Here is a 27,712-nt window from a genome sequence, read left to right as displayed (position 1 = left end):
AATTTGCGTATAGCTACATTTATCTACGAGGGGGAAAAATAATTTCAGTAACGTTGTTGTTCACCACAATTCGCAATTTGGTCAAGGGGTTTACACTACACTTACCTGATTATGATGAGGTGGGATAATGTTAGTTCACCCTGAAATTAAAATAAAGCCATCTTTTACTCACCCAGCTGTTGTTCAAATGCGCGTGTTCCAGTGTGTGCGCACTCCAAGCCGCAGTAGCCTCGTGCAATATTGTCATGACAACCGGTACACAATATTCACTTAAGGAGGTTATATTATTAGTATTATTTCTTATCATATACGTTATAGAAAAGACGAGAATCGCGTTTTTTTCTATTGAGCTTGATTTCTCAAAATGGTGCGTGTGTGTGTGTGTGTGTGTGTGTGTGTGTGTGTGTGTGTGTGTGTGTGTGCTTATCGTGGGTACAATGACAACAGTGCGAGTTATTATAGTAGGCATGAGCGCCGGCGGCTGCTGACAGCTCATAGTGTAACTTACACAGAGGAGCGCGCTCAGAATAACGGCCGAGCTCAGTGTTTTGACTGAATAATACGGTTTCTTTCTCGCAAAACCTTATAGTGTGCCCCCGGAACACTTTCCATATGGCGCGCGTCTCCCTGTATCGTTGCGTGATACATTTGTTTACTTTTTGTAATGTTTTAGCTGATCGCCATTCACTGCCATAATAGGAAGGAGCGCGTGCAGGAACAGTATTTTAAATGTCATAGGACATAGGGCACTGGGACAACATCAGGGTAAGTAAAAGAAGGCTTTATTTTCATTTCAGGGTGAACTATCCCGTTAATAACGTTGGTTAGCGCAGGGTTGCCCGAGGGACAGACCTGTGCAGCATTTCAAACACGCTACACTCGTTAATTTATAGCTACACCACATATTTGTAGTGCATCCTCCCGTGCAAGAAATAAGTTTGTCATGTGTTGCACTGTGCCGACCCAGGTTTTTTTTTTTTTGTGTGAAATAAAACCACACTTTTGAGCGCCACTTACCGTGCTCCATGGCTGCAACAGAACAAACGGGCGCGGCAAGCACTTCCGAAAACTTGCGCGTTTGGAACCGATGATCGGAATCGAAAACAAAATTTCTAAACGATTCCAATGGCATCGTTATTTTTTAAACGGTTCCAAGTTGGAACCGGTTCTCGATGCCCAACCCTACTTACAAGACACTGTTGGACCTAAAGTAACATTTTACAAGTAAAATTATGCACATTGCTAAAATTTTACAAATAACATTTCACAATTGCATGTACACTTGAAATTTTACTTGTAAACATCCAATGCAAATCTTATATTGGACGTCAAGTGGCAGCCGGAAACAATATCTTACAAGACACTGTTGGACCTAAAGTAACATTTTACAAGTTAAAGTGGATACTTTGTAAAAAAAAATTACGATAATATTTTACAAATCGCATACACACTTAAAATTTTACGTGTAAACATCCGACATAAATCTTGCATTGGACGTCTAGTGGCAGCCGAAAACAATATCTTACAAGACACTGTTGGACCTAAAGTAACACTTTACAAGGAAAATTATGCACATTGCTAAAATTTTACAAATAATTTTTTACAATTGCATGTACACTTGAAATTTTACTTGTAAACATCCAAAGCAAATCTAATATTGGACGTCAAGTGGCAGCCGAAAACAATATTTTACAAGACACTGTTGGACCTAAAGTAACACTTTACAAGTAAAATTATGTACATTGCTAAAATTTTACAAATATTTTTTTACAATTGCATGTACACTTGAAATTTTACTTGTAAACATCCAAAGCAAATCTAATATTGGACGTCAAGTGGCAGCCGAAAACAATATTTTACAAGACACTGTTGGACCTAAAGTAACACTTTACAAGTAAAATTATGTACATTGCTAAAATTTTACAAATATTTTTTTACAATTGCATGTACACTTGAAATTTTACTTGTAAACATCCAAAGCAAATCTAATATTGGACGTCAAGTGGCAGCCGAAAACAATATTTTACAAGACACTGTTGGACCTAAAGTAACACTTTACAAGTAAAAGTGCATACTTTGTAAAAAAAATGTACAATAATATTTTACAAATCGCATACACACTTAAAATTTTACGTGTAAACATCCGACATAAATCTTGCATTGGACGTCTAGTGGCAGCCGAAAACAATATCTTACAAGACACTGTTGGACCTAAAGTAACACTTTACAAGTAAAATTATGCACATTGCTAAAATTTTACAAATAATTTTTTACAATTGCATGTACACTTGAAATTTTACTTGTAAACATCCAAAGCAAATCTTATATTGGACGTCAAGTAGCAGCCGAAAACAATATTTTACAAGACACTGTTGGACCTAAAGTAACATTTTACAAGTAAAAGTGCATACTTTGTAAAAAAATTTACAATAATATTTTACAAATCGCATACACACTTAAAATTTTACGTGTAAACATCCGACATAAATCTTGCATTGGACGTCTAGTGGCAGCCGAAAACAATATCTTACAAGACACTGTTGGACCTAAAGTAACACTTTACAAGTAAAATTATGCACATTGCTAAAATTTTACAAATAATTTTTTACAATTGCATGTACACTTGAAATTTTACTTGTAAACATCCAAAGCAAATCTTATATTGGACGTCAAGTAGCAGCCGAAAACAATATTTTACAAGACACTGTTGAACCTAAAGTAACACTTTACAAGTAAAACTATGTACATTGCTAAAATTTTACAAATATTTTTTTACAATTGCATGTACACTTGAAATTTTACTTGTAAACATCCAAAGCAAATCTAATATTGGACGTCAAGTGGCAGCCGAAAACAATATTTTACAAGACACTGTTGGACCTAAAGTAACACTTTACAAGTAAAATTATGTACATTGCTAAAATTTTACAAATAATATTTCACCATTGCATGTACACTTGAAATTTTACTTGTAAACATCCAAAGCAAATCTAATATTGGACGTCAAGTGGCAACCGAAAACAATATCTTACAAGACACTGTTGGACCTAAAGTAACACTTTACAAGTAAAAGTGCATACTTTGTAAAAAAATTTACAATAATATTTTACAAATCGCATACACACTTAAAATTTTACGTGTAAACATCCGACATAAATCTTGCATTGGACGTCTAGTGGCAGCCGAAAACAATATCTTACAAGACACTGTTGGACCTAAAGTAACACTTTACAAGTAAAATTATGCACATTGCTAAAATTTTACAAATAATATTTCACCATTGCATGTACACTTGAAATTTTACTTGTAAACATCCAATGCAAATCTTATATTGGACGTCAAGTGGCAACCGAAAACAATATCTTACAAGACACTGTTGGACCTAAAGTAACATTTTACAAGTAAAAGTGCATGCTTTGTAAAAAAAATTAATATAATATTTTACAAATTGCATACACACTTAAAATTTTACGTGTAAACATCCGACACAAATCTTATATTGGACGTCTAGTGGCAGCCGAAAACAATATCTTACAAGACACTGTTGGACCTAAAGTAACATTTTACAAGTAAAAGTGCATACTATGTAAAAAAAATTACAATAATATTTTACAAATCGCGCATACACTTAAAATTTTACGTGTAAACATCCAAAGCAAATCTTTGGATGTCAAGTGGCAGCTGAAAACAATATCTTACAAGACACTGTTGGACCTAAAGTAACATTTTACAAGTAAAAGTGCATACTTTGTAAAAAAAAAAAAATTACAATAATATTTTACAAATCGCATGCACACTTAAAATTTTACTTGTAAACATCCGATGCAAATCTTTGGACGTCAAGTGGCAGACGAAAACAATATCTTACAAGACACTGTTGGACCTAAAGTAACATTTTACAAGTAAAAATTGTAATTGCAAAAATTTCTTTTGCATACAATTTTGCTCGCAAACAGCGTATACAAGCCCAAAACATTACCGTACATTACGGTTAGACCTGACAAGAAAATGTTCCCAGTAAAATTTTTAAAAAAATGTTACACCTGCATGTTTATCTAAAACCTTGCTTGTAAACATCCAATGCTCAATCTCAGCACAACCAGACGAGTGCCACTGAGCTAGAAGATAACACAAAGATGCTAACAGACCAACAGGATGTCATTCATGCACTCATTCATGTGTCACCCAATACACCTGAACCCAAGCCAGCTTTACAGGACCATCCAACCATACCGCGATAAAACCCATTCCACTGAATGCAGTCGCATGACACACCAATTTCACCAAGAAAAGGGGCTTTTCATCCAAACCAGCACATCAGCAGAAGAATACCACACATACAGTCTGTTGAAGAATGCACACACACACACACACACACACCGGGGGGACAGAACAGTAGATGATGTCACCGACTCAACCAGGGGAGATGCGTAGTGCCCAGAAAACAATTAAAATTGCACCAATATAAAGTCCTCTCTAGATTCAAGCAGATTATTTGCATGCAAAGGATGAGAGCTGTGGTTATGTAATGATGTGGCTGAGAAAATAAGACACAGCTAAGATGTACAGATGTGACATTAACCTTAAATAAACACAAAAGCTCTAATATATCTCACATGACAGCTGAAGGATCTCGAAAAGAGGCCATTGAGAGGGTTGCCAGGTATCAAGAACAGAAAGAACCACACTATGCATTCAATCCATGTTGCCTGGCTGCACAAATCACATGCATTCGGGCATCATATGGATGGATTATCCGGACATCAGAAATTAAACCCTGGACGTTACATAAAACCTGTCCCTAAACCCAGCGTGCAAGGTGAATGCATGCTTTATGCCTCTGCCTGTGCACCATTTCAGGGATCTGGAAGCTTGCATTGGTTGGTTTGGTTGCTATGCAATGGGATAAAAAAGGAAGACAGTGCATGCATGCATGAATGGTGACACCGATACAGAAATACAACCATAATGCATGCTTACCTTCATATACAGGTTTAGGAGAGTCCAGTGAATTGAAGATGGTCTTGAATTATGATGAAAGGAGGAGGAGGAGGGGGGGGGGGGACAAAACAGCAGCTCATCTGCAGGAAAAGAACCACATTGCTGTAGTAGATGTTCACATTACATTCAATTCAAGGGGCCTCTGGCACAGTGAGAAATAGCCATTCCAAAATGGGGACGCGATCCGGGCTGTTTGTCGGGCGCGCGCTGCATTAAATCACAGCTTCAGACGCAATGGGAGCTCAGTCTCCTCTGTGGCTCTGGCCGGGTTTAGCGCTGTAATCCTGCATATGCCTCTGTGTTGCCGCTACTGGCTGCTGCGGCTGCAACGTGCAGCGTTAACATGGCGCAACCGCACACGCCCCGCCCACATTCTCATAGGTCTGACGTGAGGGCGTGGCCAAGGCGCGGAGGCGGGGCCTAAAACGCACCGGTTCGGTTCTCAGATAGATAGATAGATAGATAGATAGATAGATAGATAGATAGATAGATAGATAGATAGATAGATAGATAGATAGATAGATAGATAGATAGATAGATAGATAGATAGATAGATAGATAGATAGATAGATAGATAGATAGATAGATAGATAGATAGATAGATAGATAGATAGATAGATAGACAGACAGACAGACAGACAGACAGACAGACAGACAGACAGACAGACAGACAGACAGACAGACAGACAGACAGACAGACAGACAGACAGACAGACAGACAGACAGACAGATAGATAGATAGATAGATAGATAGATAGATAGATAGATAGATAGATAGATAGATAGATAGATAGATAGATAGATAGATAGATAGATAGATAGACAGACAGACAGACAGACAGACAGACAGACAGACAGACAGACAGACAGACAGACAGACAGACAGACAGACAGACAGACAGACAGACAGACAGACAGACAGACAGACAGACAGACAGACAGACAGACAGACAGACAGACAGACAGACAGACAGACAGACAGACAGACAGACAGACAGACAGACAGACAGACAGACAGACAGACAGACAGACAGACAGATAGATAGATAGATAGATAGATAGATAGATAGATAGATAGATAGATAGATAGATAGATAGATAGATAGATAGATAGATAGATAGATGACAGACAGACAGACAGACAGACAGACAGACAGACAGACAGACAGACAGACAGACAGACAGACAGATAGATAGATAGATAGATAGATAGATAGATAGATAGATAGATAGATAGATAGATAGATAGATAGATAGATAGATAGATAGATAGATAGATAGATAGATAGATAGATAGATAGATAGATAGATAGATAGATAGATAGATGGACAGATAGATAGACAGACAGACAGATAGATGGACAGATAGACAAACGGACAGACAAACGGACAGACAGACGGACAGATAGATAGATAGATAGATAGATAGATAGATAGATAGATAGATAGATAGATAGATAGATAGATAGATAGATAGATAGATAGACAGACAGACAGACAGACAGACAGACAGACAGACAGACAGACAGACAGACAGACAGACAGACAGACAGACAGACAGACAGACAGATAGATAGATAGATAGATAGATAGATAGATAGATAGATAGATAGATAGATAGATAGATAGATAGATAGATAGATAGATAGATAGATAGATAGATAGATAGATAGATAGATAGATAGATAGATGGACAGACGGGCAGATGGACAGACAGATAGATAGATAGATAGATAGATAGATAGATAGATAGATAGATAGATAGATAGATAGATAGATAGATAGATAGATAGATAGATAGATAGATAGATAGATAGATAGATAGATAGATAGATAGATAGATAGATAGATAGATAGATAGATAGATAGATAGATAGATAGATAGATAGATAGATAGATAGATAGATAGACAGATAGATAGACAGACAGATAGATGGACAGATAGATAGACAGACAAACAGACGGACAGATAGATAGACAGACAAACAGACGGACAGATAGACAGACAGACAGATAGATAGACAGATAGATAGACAGACAAACAGACGGACAGATAGACAGACAGACAGACAGACAGACAGACAGACAGACAGACAGACAGACAGATAGATAGATAGATAGATAGATAGATAGATAGATAGATAGATAGATAGATAGATAGATAGATAGATAGATAGATAGATAGATAGATAGATAGATAGATAGATAGATAGATAGATAGATAGATAGATAGATAGATAGATAGATAGATAGATAGATGGACAGACGGGCAGATGGACAGACAGATAGATAGATAGATAGATAGATAGATAGATAGATAGATAGATAGATAGATAGATAGATAGATAGATAGATAGATAGATAGATAGATAGATAGATAGATAGATAGATAGATAGATAGATAGATAGATAGATAGATAGATAGATAGATAGACAGATAGATAGACAGACAGATAGATGGACAGATAGATAGACAGACAAACAGACGGACAGATAGATAGACAGACAAACAGACGGACAGATAGACAGACAGACAGATAGATAGACAGATAGATAGACAGACAAACAGACGGACAGATAGACAGACAGACAGACAGACAGACAGACAGACAGACAGACAGACAGACAGATAGATAGATAGATAGATAGATAGATAGATAGATAGATAGATAGATAGATAGATAGATAGATAGATAGATAGATAGATAGATAGATAGATAGATAGATAGATAGATAGATAGATAGATAGATAGATAGATAGATAGATAGATAGATAGATAGATAGATAGATGGACAGATAGACAGACAGACAGATAGATGGACAGGCAGATGGACAGATAGACAGACAGACAGACAGACAGACAGACAGATAGATAGATAGATAGATAGATAGACAGACAGACAGACAGACAGACAGACAGACAGACAGACAGACAGACAGACAGACAGACAGATAGATAGATAGATAGATAGATAGATAGATAGATAGATAGATAGATAGATAGATAGATAGATAGATAGATAGATAGATAGATAGATAGATAGATAGATAGATAGATAGATAGATAGATAGATAGATAGACAGACAGACAGACAGATAGATGGACAGGCAGATGGACAGATAGACAGACAGACAGACAGACAGACAGACAGACAGACAGACAGATAGATAGATAGATAGATAGATAGATAGATAGATAGACAGACAGACAGACAGACAGACAGACAGACAGACAGACAGACAGACAGACAGACAGACAGATAGATAGATAGATAGATAGATAGACAGACAGACAGACAGACAGACAGACAGACAGACAGACAGATAGATGGACAGATGGACAGATATATAGACAGACAGATAGATCGATAGACAGACAGGCAGATGGACAGACAGACAGACAGACAGATAGACAGATAGATAGATAGATAGATAGATAGATAGATAGATAGATAGATAGATAGATAGATAGATAGATAGATAGATAGATAGATAGATAGATAGATAGATAGATAGATAGATAGATAGATAGATAGATAGACAGACAGACAGACAGACAGACAGACAGACAGACAGACAGACAGACAGACAGACAGACAGACAGACAGACAGACAGACAGACAGACAGACAGACAGATAGATAGATAGATAGATAGATAGATAGATAGATAGATAGATAGATAGATAGATAGATAGATAGATAGATAGATAGATAGATAGATAGATAGATAGATAGATAGATAGATAGATAGACAGACAGACAGACAGACAGACAGACAGACAGACAGACAGACAGACAGACAGACAGACAGACAGACAGACAGACAGACAGACAGACAGACAGACAGACAGACAGACAGACAGACAGATAGATAGATAGATAGATAGACAGACAGACAGACAGACAGACAGACAGACAGACAGACAGACAGACAGACAGACAGACAGACAGACAGACAGACAGATAGATAGATAGATAGATAGATAGATAGATAGATAGATAGATAGATAGATAGATAGATAGATAGATAGATAGATAGATAGATAGATGACAGACAGACAGACAGACAGACAGACAGACAGACAGACAGACAGACAGACAGACAGACAGATAGATAGATAGATAGATAGATAGATAGATAGATAGATAGATAGATAGATAGATAGATAGATAGATAGATAGATAGATAGATAGATAGATAGATAGATAGATAGATAGATAGATAGATAGATAGATAGATAGATAGATAGATGGACAGATAGATAGACAGACAGACAGATAGATGGACAGATAGACAAACGGACAGACAAACGGACAGACAGACGGACAGATAGATAGATAGATAGATAGATAGATAGATAGATAGATAGATAGATAGATAGATAGATAGATAGATAGATAGATAGATAGATAGATAGACAGACAGACAGACAGACAGACAGACAGACAGACAGACAGACAGACAGACAGACAGACAGACAGACAGACAGACAGATAGATAGATAGATAGATAGATAGATAGATAGATAGATAGATAGATAGATAGATAGATAGATAGATAGATAGATAGATAGATAGATAGATAGATAGATAGATAGATAGATAGATAGATAGATGGACAGACGGGCAGATGGACAGACAGATAGATAGATAGATAGATAGATAGATAGATAGATAGATAGATAGATAGATAGATAGATAGATAGATAGATAGATAGATAGATAGATAGATAGATAGATAGATAGATAGATAGATAGATAGATAGATAGATAGATAGATAGATAGATAGATAGATAGATAGATAGATAGATAGATAGATAGATAGATAGATAGATAGATAGATAGATAGATAGATAGATAGACAGATAGATAGACAGACAGATAGATGGACAGATAGATAGACAGACAAACAGACGGACAGATAGATAGACAGACAAACAGACGGACAGATAGACAGACAGACAGATAGATAGACAGATAGATAGACAGACAAACAGACGGACAGATAGACAGACAGACAGACAGACAGACAGACAGACAGACAGACAGATAGATAGATAGATAGATAGATAGATAGATAGATAGATAGATAGATAGATAGATAGATAGATAGATAGATAGATAGATAGATAGATAGATAGATAGATAGATAGATAGATAGATAGATAGATAGATAGATAGATAGATAGATAGATAGATAGATAGATAGATAGATAGATAGATGGACAGACGGGCAGATGGACAGACAGATAGATAGATAGATAGATAGATAGATAGATAGATAGATAGATAGATAGATAGATAGATAGATAGATAGATAGATAGATAGATAGATAGATAGATAGATAGATAGATAGATAGATAGATAGATAGATAGATAGATAGATAGATAGATAGATAGATAGACAGATAGATAGACAGACAGATAGATGGACAGATAGATAGACAGACAAACAGACGGACAGATAGATAGACAGACAAACAGACGGACAGATAGACAGACAGACAGATAGATAGACAGATAGATAGACAGACAAACAGACGGACAGATAGACAGACAGACAGACAGACAGACAGACAGACAGACAGACAGACAGACAGACAGATAGATAGATAGATAGATAGATAGATAGATAGATAGATAGATAGATAGATAGATAGATAGATAGATAGATAGATAGATAGATAGATAGATAGATAGATAGATAGATAGATAGATAGATAGATAGATAGATAGATAGATAGATAGATAGATAGATGGACAGATAGACAGACAGACAGATAGATGGACAGGCAGATGGACAGATAGACAGACAGACAGACAGACAGACAGACAGATAGATAGATAGATAGATAGATAGACAGACAGACAGACAGACAGACAGACAGACAGACAGACAGACAGACAGACAGACAGACAGATAGATAGATAGATAGATAGATAGATAGATAGATAGATAGATAGATAGATAGATAGATAGATAGATAGATAGATAGATAGATAGATAGACAGACAGACAGACAGATAGATGGACAGGCAGATGGACAGATAGACAGACAGACAGACAGACAGACAGACAGACAGACAGACAGATAGATAGATAGATAGATAGATAGATAGATAGATAGATAGACAGACAGACAGACAGACAGACAGACAGACAGACAGACAGACAGACAGACAGACAGACAGATAGATAGATAGATAGATAGATAGACAGACAGACAGACAGACAGACAGACAGACAGACAGACAGATAGATGGACAGATGGACAGATATATAGACAGACAGATAGATCGATAGACAGACAGGCAGATGGACAGACAGACAGACAGACAGATAGACAGATAGATAGATAGATAGATAGATAGATAGATAGATAGATAGATAGATAGATAGATAGATAGATAGATAGATAGATAGATAGATAGATAGATAGATAGATAGATAGATAGATAGATAGATAGATAGATAGATAGATAGATAGATAGATAGATAGATAGATAGATAGATAGATAGATAGATAGATAGATAGATAGATAGATAGATAGATAGATAGATAGATAGATAGATAGATAGATAGATAGATTTGATAAAAACTAGCCCCTACTCAGTTCACCCAAAAATGAAAGTGTTGTCATTAGCCTATTTACTCACCCTAAAGTTGTTCCAAACTTTTATTTCTTCAGTTGAACACATAAAAGCAGACATTTTGAAGAAAGAAACTCATACAGGTTAGGAACAACCTTAGTGTGAGTAAAAGATGACCAGATTTTAATGTTGGGGTGAACTACCCCTTTAAAACCACCATCTTCTGCTCTAAGCTTGTGTGTGTTTGCAGCGCCATCTTCCGGAGAGGATGTATGTCTGTCTCATTTCCAAGGTGTGACCCGAATCTGCACTTCTAACATTTAATTACATCGCATTAACACTTTATAGAAGGCAGCAACTCTAGACTGAACTCTGTCATTATAAAATGGCCGGTTCAGGCTCCGATGATGGGTTGAAGCAGCTTTAGATGACGATTAGCGCATTGGAGAGGGTTCAAGAGAAAGCCTGCCTGTTACTAGGCAACCGTTATGAAGTCATAGAGCGATATGTTTCCAGCATATTCTCCTGTAGTAAATTACATAATTTGTTTGTGTACAAATGAGCCGGAAACTAAAATGTCTCTCGTCTTTAGCTGTAGGAGCGTGGGCTGTGAAAAATGCATATTAATTTCTCAACAGTCGAATCATAGCGTCAGCTCGTCGGTTTGGAAGTGAATGGATTTTGTTGGGTATATTGGCGTTGAACCTTAAAATATGATGGTTACAAAAAAAAGTAAGGGTACCATGTTTAGTTTTGGGGTTTTTTTTTTTTTTTTGGAGCTTTGTACAATTGCTTCACTATTTTACACCCGCGTCTGTCAAAAACGTAAACAAACCCTAACGGCCAAAAGTGATTGACAGGCGTACAGGGTTTGACTGAAAAGAACACGACACTCCCTTACTCTTTTTTTTTTTTTTTTTTGTAACTTTTTTTTTTTAAACCTTTTTTTTAACTTCTCTGTGTGTGACATCCGTCAATACAGTTTTTAAAACCTGTGTAAAACTTGCTTCCCTCTTTTAAGACTGCAAACACAGTCAATTCATTATTTATTCTGTATTTTCCCCTCATATTTCAGGTGTTTGTCTAATAAAATGAGTAAAACAAATATATAAAGTAGATATAAAAAGTATATATATAAATGTACTCTTTGAAATAAGGAATTGACTCATGCGAGTGCTTCCAAACTGAGCTCTGACAGTGGACCGTACCAAACCCGAGAGGAAGAGGGGTGACCAACTAGCTCTTTTACAGATTTATTCCTAATATATCCATCTAAAATTCGATTAATCAATTTTTATTGAATGGTGTTTTATCAAAATAACCAGTAGGATAAATATATATCGTCAAGTATTTAAAATAAGCTTAATATTTGTCAAAGAGCTGACCGGTTTCCCCCCGCCAGAGCTGTAAATCAGTGTAAAGTAACTGTGAACGCTCTCGAGGTGTGAGGAACTGAAAACGGCTCTTCGCTCGGCCCGATAAAAAGCCACTGCATCCAGTTTATAACAAATAGACAAACGTTTCCGCGTGTGTATTTACTCGGTAATGTCGGCAGCAACATCTGTGGAAACGGATCGGGCTATTGGCATATGCTGTCATCTCGTGAAAAGGTAATCATTTTTAATGCATACATAAATGCATGCAGACTGCATCCATCCACAGCACGAAGGAATAAAATCTAGGTTGCTATATATTAAACGGGCGTTTCTACATAGATATGCATGGTTTACCCGTTGAATCATGCATTTATGCATTATGCATGAACATATTAAGTGATCAAATTGGTGAGTTGCAACATTAAACGGTGCACACACACACACACACACATCTCAAAATGCATGAGAGATTGTTTCCTTTTTTCCAGGAAGATGCTTTCATTGCAGTGTAGCTGCACATAATGGAGATCATAGATATGCACATACCTAAGATAAAGCCTAATGGGTAATGCATTAGGCAGACCGAATGATCAAGGTGGGTGTATTGATATATGCATAGCTCAGATGTGTGCTGAAGCCATGCACAGATTTGACTATCACACATCATGCACAAAATTAATATACAGTGTAATTTTAGTCGAAAAGAGACTTTACAGTTGTACGATGGAAAGGAGGTTTTTATTAGTGATAACCGAAGGCCGATTAATCGACCGATTTTTTTTTTTTAATTTTGCGACGAAAATATTGCGAATGGTGCACGTTTACGTTTTCAGTTATTTTTGTGAATGGTTATTGTGAAAATTATTTACGCAATTTCTTTTAAAATGTAGGCCTAAAAGTCGTGAATAAGATATTATAATTTATATGTTTATCTTTTAAGTAAATATTTAATTTTATATTTGAAATTATATATTATTTGCCGTTGTAAAATTGTAATATTTTTATCGGAATCAGCTTCGTTCAACCACTTTTTTTCGCAACACACACATGACATGCTCTCAAAAATTTTAAATTCGTTCTCTCATTTTAGTTTAATTGTGGCGACGAATTAAGAATTAATTCCCAAGACTTATTTATTCATTCCTTCGATTTAGTAAATACTAAGATTTCGTTTTTTTACTAGCGATAAACCGAAGGCCGATTAATTGACTGATTTTTGTTTTTTGACCGAAAATATTTGTGAATGGTGCATGTTTCCGTTTTCTGTTATTTTCAGTGAACGGTTATTGTGGAAATGATTTACGCAAATATTTTTAAATGTAATAAAAGTCGTGAAACAATGGAACAGATTATTATATTGTGTGCACGATTAAGTGAAACAATGGAACAGATTATTATATTGTGTGCACTATTTAGTGAAACAATGGAACTAATTATTATATTGTGTGCACGATTTAGTGAAACAATGGAACTAATTATTAAATTGTGTGCACGATTTAGTGAAACAATGGAACAGATTATTATATTGTGTGCACGATCTAGTGAAATGAGGGAACAAATATTATATTGTGTGCACGATTTAGTGAAACAATGGAACAGATTATTATATTGTGTGCACAATTTAGTGAAACGAGGGAACAAATTATATTGTGTGCACAATTTAGTGAAACAATGGAACAGATTATTATATTGTGTGCATGATTTAGTGAAACAATGGAACAAATTATTATATTGTGTGCGTGATTTAGTGAAACAATGAAACAAATTATTATATTGTGTCCATCATTTAGTGAAACAATGAAACAAATTATTATATTGTGTGCACGATTTAGTGAAACAATGGAACAAATTATTATAATGTGTGTGCACGATTTAGTGAAACAATGGAACAAATTATTATATTGTGTGTGCACGATTTAGTGAAATGAGGGAACAGATTATTATATTGTGTGCACAATTTAGTGAAACAATGGAACTAATTATTATATTGTGTGCACGATTTAGTGAAATGAGGGACCAATTTATTATATTGTGTGCATGATTTAGTGAAATGAGGGACCAAATTATTATATTGTGTGCATGATTTAGTGAAACAATAGAACAAATTATTATATTGTGTGCATCATTTAGTGAAATGAGGGACCAATTTATTATATTGTGTGCATGATTTAGTGAAATGAGGGACCAAATTATTATATTGTGTGCATGATTTAGTGAAACAATAGAACAAATTATTATATTGTGTGCATCATTTAGTGAAACAATGAAACAAATTATTATATTGTGTGCACGATTTAGTGAAACAATGGAACAAATTATTATAATGTGTGTGCACGATTTAGTGAAACAATGGAACAAATTATTATATTGTGTGTGCACGATTTAGTGAAATGAGGGAACAGATTATTATATTGTGTGCATGATTTAGTGAAATGAGGGACCAAATTATTATATTGTGTGCATGATTTAGTGAAATGAGGGACCAAATTATTATATTGTGTGCATGATTTAGTGAAACTATAGAACAAATTATTATATTGTGTGCACAATTTAGGGAAATGAGGGAACAAATTATTATATTGTGTGCACGATTTAGTGAAACAATGGAACAGATTATTATATTGTGTGCACGATTTAGTGAAACAATGGAACAGATTATTATATTGTGTGCACGATTTAGTGAAACAATGGAACAGATTATTATATTGTGTGCACGATTTAGTGAAACAATGGAACAAATTATTATATTGTGTGTGCACGATTTAGTGAAATGAGGGACCAAATTATTATATTGTGTGCATGATTTAGTGAAATGAGGGACCAAATTATTATATTGTGTGCATGATTTAGTGAAATGAGGGACCAAATTATTATATTGTGTGCATGATTTAGTGAAACAATAGAACAAATTATTATATTGTTTGCATGATTTAGTGAAATGAGGGACCAAATTATTATATTGTGTGCATGATTTAGTGAAATGAGGGACCAAATTATTATATTGTGTGCATGATTTAGTGAAATGAGGGACCAAATTATTATATTGTGTGCACAATTTAGTGAAATGAGGGAACAAATTATTATATTGTGTGCACAATTTAGTGAAATGAGGGAACAAATTATTATATTGTGTGCACGATTTAGTGAAACAATGGAACAGATTATTATATTGTGTGCACGATTTAGTGAAACAATGGAACAAATTATTATATTGTGTGTGCACGGTTTAGTGAAATGAGGGAACTAATTATTATATTGTGTGCACAATTTAGTGAAACAATGGAACAGATTATTATGTTGTGTGTGCACGATTTAGTGAATGAGGGAACAGATTATTATATTGTGTGCACTATTTAGTGAAACAATGGAACAGATTATTATATTGTGTGCACGATTTAGTGAAACAATGGAACAAATTATTATGTTGTGTGTGCACGGTTTAGTGAAATGAGGGAACTAATTATTATATTGTGTGCACAATTTAGTGAAACAATGGAACAGATTATTATATTTTGTGCACGATTTAGTGAAACAATGGAACAGATTATTATATTGTGTGCACGATTTAGTGAAACAATGGAACAGATTATTATATTGTGTGCACGATTTAGTGAAATGAGGGACCAAATTATTATATTGTGTGCACGATTTAGTGTAACAATGGAACAGATTATTATATTGTGTGCACGATTTAGTGAAATGAGGGACCAAATTATTATATTGTGTGCACAATTTAGTGAAATGAGGGACCAAATTATTATATTTTGTGCACGATTTAGTGTAACAATGGAACAGATTATTATATTGTGTGCACAATTTAGTGAAACAATGGAACAGATTATTATATTGTGTGCACAATTTAGTGAAACAATGGAACAGATTATTATATTTTGCGCACGATTTAGTGAAACAATGGAACAGATTATTATATTGTGTGCACGATTTAGTGAAATGAGGGACCAAATTATTATATTGTGTGCACGATTTAGTGAAACAATAGAACAAATTATTATATTGTGTGCACCATTTAGTGAAACAACAGAACCAATTATTATATTGTGTGCACGATTTAGTGAAACAACGGAACAAATTATTATATTGTGTGCGTGATTTAGTGAAACAACGGAACTAATTATTATATTGTGTGCACAATTTAGTGAAACAATGAAACAAATTATTATATTGTGTGCACGATTTAGTGAAACAACGAAACAAATTATTATATTGTGTGCACGATTTAGTGAAACAACGGAACAAATTATTATATTGTGTGCACGATTTAGTGAAACAACGGAACAAATTATTATATTGTGTGCACGATTTAGTGAAACAACGGAACAAATTATTATATTTTGTGCACGATTTAGTGTAACAATGGAACAGATTATTATATTGTGTGCACGATTTAGTGAAATGAGGGACCAAATTATTATATTGTGTGCACAATTTAGTGAAATGAGGGACCAAATTATTATATTTTGTGCACGATTTAGTGTAACAATGGAACAGATTATTATATTGTGTGCACAATTTAGTGAAACAATGGAACAGATTATTATATTGTGTGCACAATTTAGTGAAACAATGGAACAGATTATTATATTTTGCGCACGATTTAGTGAAACAATGGAACAGATTATTATATTGTGTGCACGATTTAGTGAAATGAGGGACCAAATTATTATATTGTGTGCACGATTTAGTGAAACAATAGAACAAATTATTATATTGTGTGCACCATTTAGTGAAACAACAGAACCAATTATTATATTGTGTGCACGATTTAGTGAAACAACGGAACAAATTATTATATTGTGTGCGTGATTTAGTGAAACAACGGAACTAATTATTATATTGTGTGCACAATTTAGTGAAACAATGAAACAAATTATTATATTGTGTGCACGATTTAGTGAAACAACGAAACAAATTATTATATTGTGTGCACGATTTAGTGAAACAACGGAACAAATTATTATATTGTGTGCACGATTTAGTGAAACAACGGAACAAATTATTATATTGTGTGCACGATTTAGTGAAACAACGGAACAAATTATTATATTTTGTGCACGATTCACTAATAAACGAGGGAACGAATTAGTAAAACATATGGACGTAAGCAAGTCATGGGAACAAATTGTTAATTTGTGGCCGCGATATAAGTATTTTTTCTCATGTCATGTGCGAGGATCCGTAATACAGAATGTCTTAAAATATGATTTGTAAACGGCCTGATTTAGATCCAGGTGCTTTCACGATCCTTAAGAAGTGGAGTCATATCCCAGATGATTTCAGAAAGGAAATCCTGAACTTCCCTCTATTGTGTCTGACAGGAAGGGCGACTGGAAGAGATGTGTAATACTGACATCAGGGGTAAAGATCAGTTTGGGGTGTTTAATCCTAAAATAAGAGGTTGTGTTTTTGAGGTTGTTTGCTGTATTTCAGAGGCTTGACGTACTTTCAGTTGTACAGTTTTTAGCTCACTGGTCAATCTGTCTGGGGCTCTCTTGATGTTGGCAGTTTCGAGCTGAGATCACACTGCAAAATCACAGCGTGGCAATCCAAGTGTCTCGTCTAGACCATATTTCCTGTGTGTGTGATGATCTGGTTGGATGTCTGGGAAAAGCCTTCTTCTTTATGCCAATATTGAGTCCATTAGTGACATTTCAGACATTAGAAAAGTCTGAATCAAAGTTTTTTTTTCTCTTAAAGAAACAGCTCACCCCCAAAAAAATGTTCAATCAGCATTTATTCACACTCATGTCGTTTAAACTCACTTTAGTCAGATTTTTATTTTCAACAAATCACAAAACCTTTGTTCATGAATCATACATTTCCAGTTTTTGAGTTTGACTCACTGACTCTTTGTTTTCCTAAGATATTATTCTGTGAACCAAGGAAAACATATGGTTAGATTTATTAGGATTGGATTAGATTGTGAAAAGTAAAGGATATTTTAGGGTATGACATTATTGGTTAATATTGTTTTCCCCACCCACAAGGCCTTGATGACATCAGCAGGAAATGAAAAGTTGTTTCCGAGGTGGAGAAAGAATCGAATGTTTGATAAAAGATTGTAAATGCAGATAAAGGAGTGGATAAAGTTGATAAAAATAATATTGTATATTAAATATAATATATAATAATATATTATATTTTTACACTTTTATTATTATCATTATCGTTCCATCCATTTTTTATTATTTAATTTATATATATATATATATATATATATATATATATATATATATATATATATATATATATAAATATATATATATAAATATATATAAATATATATAAATATATAAATATATAAATATATATATATATAATATATATATATATATATATATATATATATATATATATATATATATATATATATATATATATATATATATATATATATAAATATATATATAAATATATAAATATATATATATAATTGTTTCACTAAAATATTTTGATTTATTTTATATATAATAGTTATTGTTATCAATAATAATTTATTAATATTTATTATATATATACATTTTTATTTAATTTAAAATATATATTTGTATTTATTTTGCATATAATAGTTATTATTAATAATATTTTAATAATAATAATTATTAATATTATATCAATTTGTATTATTTATTTTTGATTTAAATATTTTATGTTTTTTATATATAAGTTATTTTTATTAATTATATTTTAATAATAATAATAATTATTATTATTATATATGTATACATTTTTTAATTATTTAATTTTTGATAGAAAAAATATCTTGTTTTATTTTATATATAATAGTTATTGTTATTAATGTTTTAATAATAAATATATATACATTTTTATAGAATTTCTGATTTAAAAAATATTTTTGTTCATTTGATATATAATAGTTATTGTTTTTAATAATATTTTATGAATAATTATTATATATATATAATTTTTTTTAAATATATATTTTTATTTATTTTACATATAATAGTTATTATTATTATATCCATTTTTTATTATTTATTTAAATATTTTTATGTATTTGATATATAATAGTTATTTCTATTAATAATAATATTTATTATTATATATGTATACATTTTTAAATTATGTAATTTTTGATAGAAAAAAAGTGTATTTATTTTATATGTAATAGTGAGTTATTAATATTTTAATAATAATAGTAATTATTATTATTTATTTTTTTATTTAAATATTTGTATGTATTTGATATATTATAGATATTATTATTAATACTATTTTAATAATAATGAATATATATTGTTTTATATATATATATATATATATATATATATATATATATATATATATATAAAATAGTTATTGTCATTATTAAACATTATTATTATTATATTCTTTCTTTTTAATTTATTTCTGTTAAAATTTCTCAGATAACAAAGAAACTCCATAAAGGCACTATTGCAAATGCACTTTATCATACTAAATCATTTCAGCTGATTAAATAACACAGATTAACGTCTTATCAACTGTTTAAGCATATATATATATATAAGCATTAAGCATGTGTTTGCCTGCCCACCAAATCGACAGCAACGTCTCTCATCTGACACCATTTTCTCTCTATTGCAGGTGTAGCTGTCTCCATGGCGACCAGCGTGGTTCCCGGGGACAACCTGCCCACATATAAGCTGGTGGTGGTGGGAGATGGAGGCGTGGGGAAAAGCGCTCTCACCATACAATTCTTCCAGAAGATCTTCGTCCCTGACTACGACCCCACCATCGAGGACTCGTACCTCAAACACACCGAGATCGATGGACAATGGGCCATTTTGGACGGTGAGCAGTTCAATATGACGCCAGTAGAGGGCAGTGCAGTTTATTTTATGCACAACAAGAAATCATGAAGCAGTCATTTCTGACTATTCAATATTTATGAGCACAAAACATGAAATAAATCACAAAATGATGAGCTAGAGTTAAAAGTTACAGGGGGGAACAACAGTTAAAGAGAATTAAAGGAAATCTTTACGACATTTTTAAATATATTAAAATATTTTACTTTTAAAGGTGCCCTATGTAAGATTTTTTTCAGTTAAATATCCAAACACCACTAGGCCAGTGTTATATATTTTGTTCAGTACTTACAATATCCCAAATGTTTCCGACTATTTGTAAATGGTGAGATGCTATTTTACCCGGGGCGTGGCCTGTCGATGACATCATATCCACGTTCCCCTCGGTTTACTCGGCGACTGCTATGACAGAATTTACAAATTTTACAGTGCACCTTTAACAATAACAATGATTATATTATGAATAAATAGTCTAATGTACTATGTGCAGTATGAAGTGATGTCAAATTAAAACATTCAAAAGTTATATTCTTTTACATTTATGCATTTAGCAGATTATTTTATATTCTTGCAAAAGCAAAAGGCTCTATTTAATAAATATTTATACATTTGACTTTCAGCTTTTAATATATTAACTATAATTATATTAATGTAAAATACTTTTCTTTACAAATTATCAACATAACATTGAGTGAAAAGTTTCCTTTAAAAAATAAAATAGTAAATAAAACGACCTAAAAATAATACAAACATCATTTTTTTTTTAAATTAACTAAATTAAGTAAAACATGCTTTTATTACTAAAGAGGAGCAAAAATGACTGGAAATAAATATTTATACGTTGTCAAATATTTTAGTTTTACCTTTTAATATATTAACTATAATTATATTTAGTGATGCACCGATCATGATTTTACATGGCCGATTCCGATGCCGATTTTTTTTTCAAGAAAACTGTCCCATTCCGATACCGATTTCCGATTAAAAATAAAAATAAAATTACACAATAAAAGAACGAAAGTATACATGAACAAGATGTTTATTTGGTATTTAACAGGCTAAATTGGCTTTTGGCTAATGAAAACAAGTCCTCAATCTGAAATTAACTTGAAATTGAATTGGAAATGAAAAGGCTGAAAGGTGAAATTAAAGGCAACAACTGCATATTCTGCAATCCAAACGAAGACGTTACTTAAATCAGCATTTGTTTTTAAATTCAGTGTAAAGAAAAAAGTCTTTACCAGTGAAATTAAATAAAACCAAAGTATATAATTGTTCCAAAATGTTAAATTAAATAAAGTTTAGTGCAACGAAAAAAACTAAGATGCTACAGCAGGTGCTTTTTAAATGAAATTAAGTCAATGTATCTTAAAGGTAAAATAAAGATGATCATCCTATAGGCTACAGAACTGATAGTATTTCATTTCTAAAGTGCAGCATGTTCTTCTTTAGGCTACAAAAAGAAGTATTTCGGCTTTGTCACAAGTTAGTCTGTTTCGTTCTCATCCGATCCAACACGTGAGAAGCTGAGCTGAACAAACGCTCACTATCTGCGCTTGAGGTAAGCTTGCGCAACTTCAGCTCGCGCAACTTCAGCTCGCACAACTTCAGCTCGCGCAGGAAAGCGGCTCTTCATTCCCTTCAGCGGATCTCGTCTCTTCCCTCAGTTCTCCAGTTTCCGTTTGTAACACACAAGTGACATGTTCGCGAATGATTGCAATATAGGCGTATGTGCACGCGGGCGCACTTCCGGAAAAATCGGCAGAAAAATACAAAGAAAACCGGCCGGTTTTTGGCCGGTCAACCGGTGCCTAATTATATTAATGTAAAATACTTTTCTTTTCAAATGATCAACATAACATTGAGTGAAAAGTTTCATTTAAAAAATAAAATAGTTAATAAAACGACGTAAAAATTATGTAAAATTAAAAAAAATTACTAAACTAAGTAAAACATGCTTTTATTACAAAAGAGGAGCAAAAATGACAGGGAAATAAATATTTATACATTGTCAAATATTTTACTCTTACCTTTCAAGAAATTAAAATAAGAAAAATCTATAATTATAATAATTTAACAGTTTAATTTGTTTCATCACAAATGATCAACAACGAGTGAAAATTTCCCGACTCTTAAACAGTTGAGTTTTACCGTTTTCTCATCCATTCAGCCGATCTCCGGGTCTGCACTTTTAGCATAGCTTAGCATAGATCAATGAATCTGATTAGACCGTTAGCATCTCGCTCAAAAAGAGTTTAGATATTTTTCCTATTTAAAACTCGACTCTTCTGTAGTTCCATCGTGTACTAAGACCGACGGAAAATGAGAAGTTGTGATTTTCTAGGCCGATATGGCAGGAACTATACTCTCATTCCTGCGTAATAATCAAGAGCTGTGAGACGTCCGAAAATAGTCCCAGCTCTCTCTGTGTTAGCCGGTTGTCATGTTGGTTATGTTGACGGAAGTTCGCCTATTTTCAGCCGCTGTGTAATATCATTGCAAGTAAACAACAGTGTGTATTTGTGTGAAACAGCAGTGGCGATCTGTGTGTTTGTGTAGTTCTGGACACGGCTGGACAGGAGGAGTTCAGTGCCATGAGGGAGCAGTACATGAGGACCGGGGACGGATTTCTCATCGTCTTCTCAGTCACTGACAAAGCCAGTTTTGAACACGTGGACCGTTTCCACCAGCTCATTCTGAGAGTGAAGGACAGGTACGAACACACATCAAAACTACCCATCTAAAACTGAAACGTTTTCCCCCAACAGTAATGTCCCTTACTTGATTGTTGCTTTGTCGCAGGGAGTCGTTTCCCATGGTTCTAGTGGCAAATAAAGTTGACCTGGTGCATTTACGCAAGATCACTAGTGAGCAGGGACGAGAGATGGCCTCCAAACACAGCGTGAGTGAAACCTGTCACATCATCTGAACGAACCGCAATATTCTCCAGCAAAACATGCGGTTTTATCTACTGGGATTTGACTGGATTTGGAAAAGTAAAACATGTTAGGGCATGAAATGAATGGTTATTGTTTTCCCAACTCACAAGGCCTTGAGAGATTTTGGAAGCTGATATTGTTTTGCATTATTATATTTTTATTGCATTATTTTGTATTATTTTTATATTCATTTATATTGATCACTTTGTTATTATATCCTCTTTTAAAAAAGATATATTTTTTACAATATGACCAGCAATGTTTATTAAGAAATAGAATCTATTTTTATTTCCTGTTCTCTTTTTCTTTCATTTTTCTACATTATTATTTTTATATAACTATATATTTATTTATACACACTATACATATACATATATATATATATATATATATATATATATATATATATATATATATATATATATATATATATATATATATATATATATATATATATATATATATATATATATATAAATTATTGATCAATCAATTTGATATTATTTAACCTTTAATTTAAATGGTTTTTTTTTAATATATATTTTATTTTGTTTACTTTAAACTTTTAATGAATTGTTCAATTTAAAGAAGTTTATTTTTATTTTGTTTTGTGGCTCTTTTTTTATTTTAAGTATCGGTTTAGGCACCGATACCATTTTAAAAGTATCGGTTCAGGCACTGTTTAGGCACCAGTACCATTTTAAAAGTATCGGTTTAGGCACCGGTACCGTTTTAAAAGTATCGGTTCAGGCACCGTTTAGGCACCAGTACCGTTTTAAAAGTATCGGTTTAGGCACCGGTACCATTTTAAAAGTATCGGTTCAGGCACTGTTTAGGCACCAGTACCGTTTTAAAAGTATCGGTTTAGGCACCGGTACCATTTTAAAAGTATCGGTTCAGGCACCGTTTAGGCACCAGTACCGTTTTAAAAGTATCGGTTTAGGCACCGGTACCGTTTTAAAAGTATCGGTTCAGGCACTGTTTAGGCACCAGTACCGTTTTAAAAGTATCGGTTTAGGCACCTGTACCATTTTAAAAGTATCGGTTCAGGCACCGTTTAGGCACCGGTACCATTTTAAAAGTATCGGTTCAGGCACCGTTTAGCTACCGATACCATTTTAAAAGTATCGGTTCAGGCACCGTTTAGGCACTGGTACCATTTTAAAAGTATCCGTTTAGGCACCGGTACCATTTTTAAAGTATCCGTTTAGGCACCGATACCGTTTTAAAAGTTTCGGTTCAGGCACCGTTTTTAGGCACCGGTATTGTTTTAAAAGTATTGGTTTGGCACCGTTTAGGCACCGGTACCGTTTTAAAAGTATCGGTTTAGGCACCGTTTAGGCACGATACCGTTTTAAAAGTATCGGTTTAGGCACGGTACCATTTTAAAGGTATCGGTTTGGCACCGTTTACGCACCGGTACCGTTTTAAAAGTATTTGTTTAGGCACCGGTACCGTTTTAAAAGTATTGGTTTAGGCACCGCTTAGGCACGATACCGTTTTAAAAGTATCGGTTTAGGCACCGTTTAGGCACGAGACCGTTTTAAAAGTATCGGTTCAGGCACCGTTTGTAGGCACCGGTACTGTTTTAAAAGTATCGGTTTGGCACTGTTTAGGCACCGGTACCGTTTTAAAAGTATCGGTTTAGGCACCGTTTAGGCATGATACTGTTTTAAAAGTATCGGTTTAGGCACAGTTTAGGCATGATACTGTTTTAAAAGTATCGGTTTAGGCACAGTTTAGGCATGATAATGTTTTAAAAGTATCGGTTTAGGCACAGTTTAGGCACGATACCATTTTAAAAGTATCGGTTCAGGCACCGTTTTTAGGCACCGGTACTGTTTTAAAAGTATCGGTTCAGGCACCGTTTAGGCACCGATACTGTTATCGGTTTGAAAACCCAAACGATAACCAACCATATTCATCACAGATTTCATATTATTATTATTATTATTATTATTATCATCAATCAATTAATTTGTTATTGATTAATCTTTTATGTAATATTTTTACAAATATTTTCTTACAATAATGCAAACCACTAAATAGTTCACAATAATATTTTTTTTATATTTTTAATAAAAACTATAATATATACTAATAATACAAACCCTTTTTTAATCATGTCACATCTACTATGAATATTTTGTGCGGTTGTAATTGTTGTGTTTTTATGTCTTCATCACAGATCACGTATATTGAGACGAGTGCAAAGGATCCGCCCATGAATGTAGACAAAGCGTTTCACGAGCTCGTCAGAGTGATACGGTGCGTCCAAGTTTACAGATTCCGTCCTACTTTCACCCTCCGTACTCTACAAAGCTAGCGTCGCGTTAGCATTCCCATTCATCTCAATGGCATTGATGTTGGTTGATCTCTGTTCACAGTCAGCAGATCCCAGAACGAGGTCTGAAGAAGAAGAGGAAAGCCAAATGGAGGGCGGACAGACCTTCGGGTTCCCAGAGGCTGCACTGCGTCTTACTGTGACCGCACACCCTCTATCTCTGGGCGTCAATGCCGCGATGATGACTCCAAGACTCGGACTGTTAAAACACACACACACACACACACTATGATAATATCCAGGAACTAGAGAACACAGATTCAATATTCAATATAATGTGGAATTTCAGGCAGTTTTCATGGGATTTTCCTAGCAGGTGAAAAATGACAGGATTCTAGCGCTGTTCACTCATGTTATTTCTCAGAGAACAATTCAGAGACACACTTTCTGAGGCCTTGTTTTGTATTGTGTTTCTATATTTATTGTGCTGAATTCTATATTGTTAAGTGATTGTTAATACAGCGTAATCGCTTTGAAAACGACCTGTTCTTGGAATGGACGTCCGTACTGATCAGAATTACAGTTGCACAATGGGCACATACAGATGCACTTAGAAAGGAGGGGGGGGGGGGGGGGGGTCAAATACTGGTTACCATGGGTACCATATTTTTATGAACAAAATTAAGATACATTTCCAAAACACTGCAAAAAAACAAACAAAACAGCAATAGGGTTACACACATGACACTAAAATAACTAAATAAAGTAATTATAAGTAAACATTTTACATGAAATTATATAATTTTTAACTATTTCAACAACATTTTACCATAAAAGTGCTCGCATTGTCTTATTGAATATAAATACGTTTTACCATATAAGGTAACGTGATGTCATCCAATACGTTTTTTTTCTGTAGCATTTTTCCCAGTTAAAATATTACTCCCATTATTAGTATTACTTCAGCTATATTTGGAGAAACATTATTTTATACTTTATTTTAGTCAATTGTATGGCATAAAAAAAAAAGGTGCGTTCACGCCATGTTTTAATTACAATAAAAGTGCCAAACCTGATCTCACGGGAAAACGTAACTATATTATGAGGTAATGAATTCGTACAATGTGAATTGTACAAAAATATACCCAAACCCCACCCCTAAACGTAACCGCCACTGGGGCGTAAGCAGATCGTATGAAAACGTATGATTGTTATTGTACGAATTAATATGAATTAGCCTCTAAATCGCCAAAACGTAAAATAGTTATGAATTTATGGTATTTTTAGAAAATAAAATTATAGTTTATTTTAGTTAATTGGATGGCAGAACAAAATACAAAAATAAAATGCGTTCACGCCATGTAGTAATAACCGTAATTACGAGATTTCATCTTGTAAAACGTGTTCACGTCCTGGTAGAGCTCGTAAATTCAGCTTGTAAGATGGGAATGTTCTGAGAGTTCCTACTTGTACCACCTGACCGCTGGAGATTCATTTAGCCGTTGATACTGTTGCCATAGAAACGCATAATTCCAAAGACCGCTCGAAAAGAAACTCACATGTTGTAATCTCAAGACTACGGTAATGACAACATGGCGTGAACGCAGCAATACTTCTCAGTATTTTCTTTCTCAAAAGCGGCAAACCTGATCTCACAGGAAAACATAACTATGTTGTGAGGTAGCGC

General features: G+C 33.8%; 2 protein-coding genes across 2 annotated transcripts in view; one reads left to right on the top strand and one right to left on the bottom strand.

Moving 5' to 3' along the window:
- Nucleotides 1-5,019, bottom strand: part of ptpn4b (protein tyrosine phosphatase non-receptor type 4b) — an 81,079-nt gene extending 76,060 nt beyond the window's left edge. Inside the window, exon 1 of the mRNA XM_079807574.1 lies at nucleotides 4,981-5,019. The gene's annotated coding sequence lies outside the window, so the exon portion shown is untranslated. The remainder of the gene's footprint in view (nucleotides 1-4,980) is intronic.
- A 7,994-nt stretch (nucleotides 5,020-13,013) lies between these two features.
- On the top strand, nucleotides 13,014-27,352 carry mrasb (muscle RAS oncogene homolog b). Its single transcript, XM_079807781.1, has 6 exons — nucleotides 13,014-13,207; nucleotides 20,579-20,785; nucleotides 23,362-23,515; nucleotides 23,605-23,704; nucleotides 25,930-26,009; nucleotides 26,129-27,352. Exons 2-6 carry the CDS (start codon nucleotides 20,593-20,595, stop codon nucleotides 26,226-26,228), a joined length of 627 nt encoding a protein of 208 aa, XP_079663907.1. The 5' UTR covers nucleotides 13,014-13,207; nucleotides 20,579-20,592; the 3' UTR covers nucleotides 26,229-27,352.
- The last annotated feature ends 360 nt before the right edge of the window (nucleotides 27,353-27,712 follow it).

This window comes from Gobio gobio (genome assembly GCF_949357685.1).
Source record: "Gobio gobio genome assembly, chromosome: 24".
In the NCBI taxonomy this organism is placed as follows: Eukaryota; Metazoa; Chordata; class Actinopteri; order Cypriniformes; family Gobionidae; genus Gobio; species Gobio gobio.
Note: the sequence above shows the minus strand (reverse complement) of the source record. Positions and strands in the feature narration are given on the sequence as shown.

Coding starts and splice junctions, on each gene's coding strand:
- mrasb (XM_079807781.1), top strand. CDS start 20,593: ATGGCGACCAGCGTGGTTCCCGGGGACAACCTGCCCACATATAAGCTG. Junction 23,705..25,929: donor AGATGGCCTCCAAACACAGC/GTGAGTGAAACC, acceptor TCTTCATCACAG/ATCACGTATATTGAGACGAG. Junction 26,010..26,128: donor GAGCTCGTCAGAGTGATACG/GTGCGTCCAAGT, acceptor CTCTGTTCACAG/TCAGCAGATCCCAGAACGAG.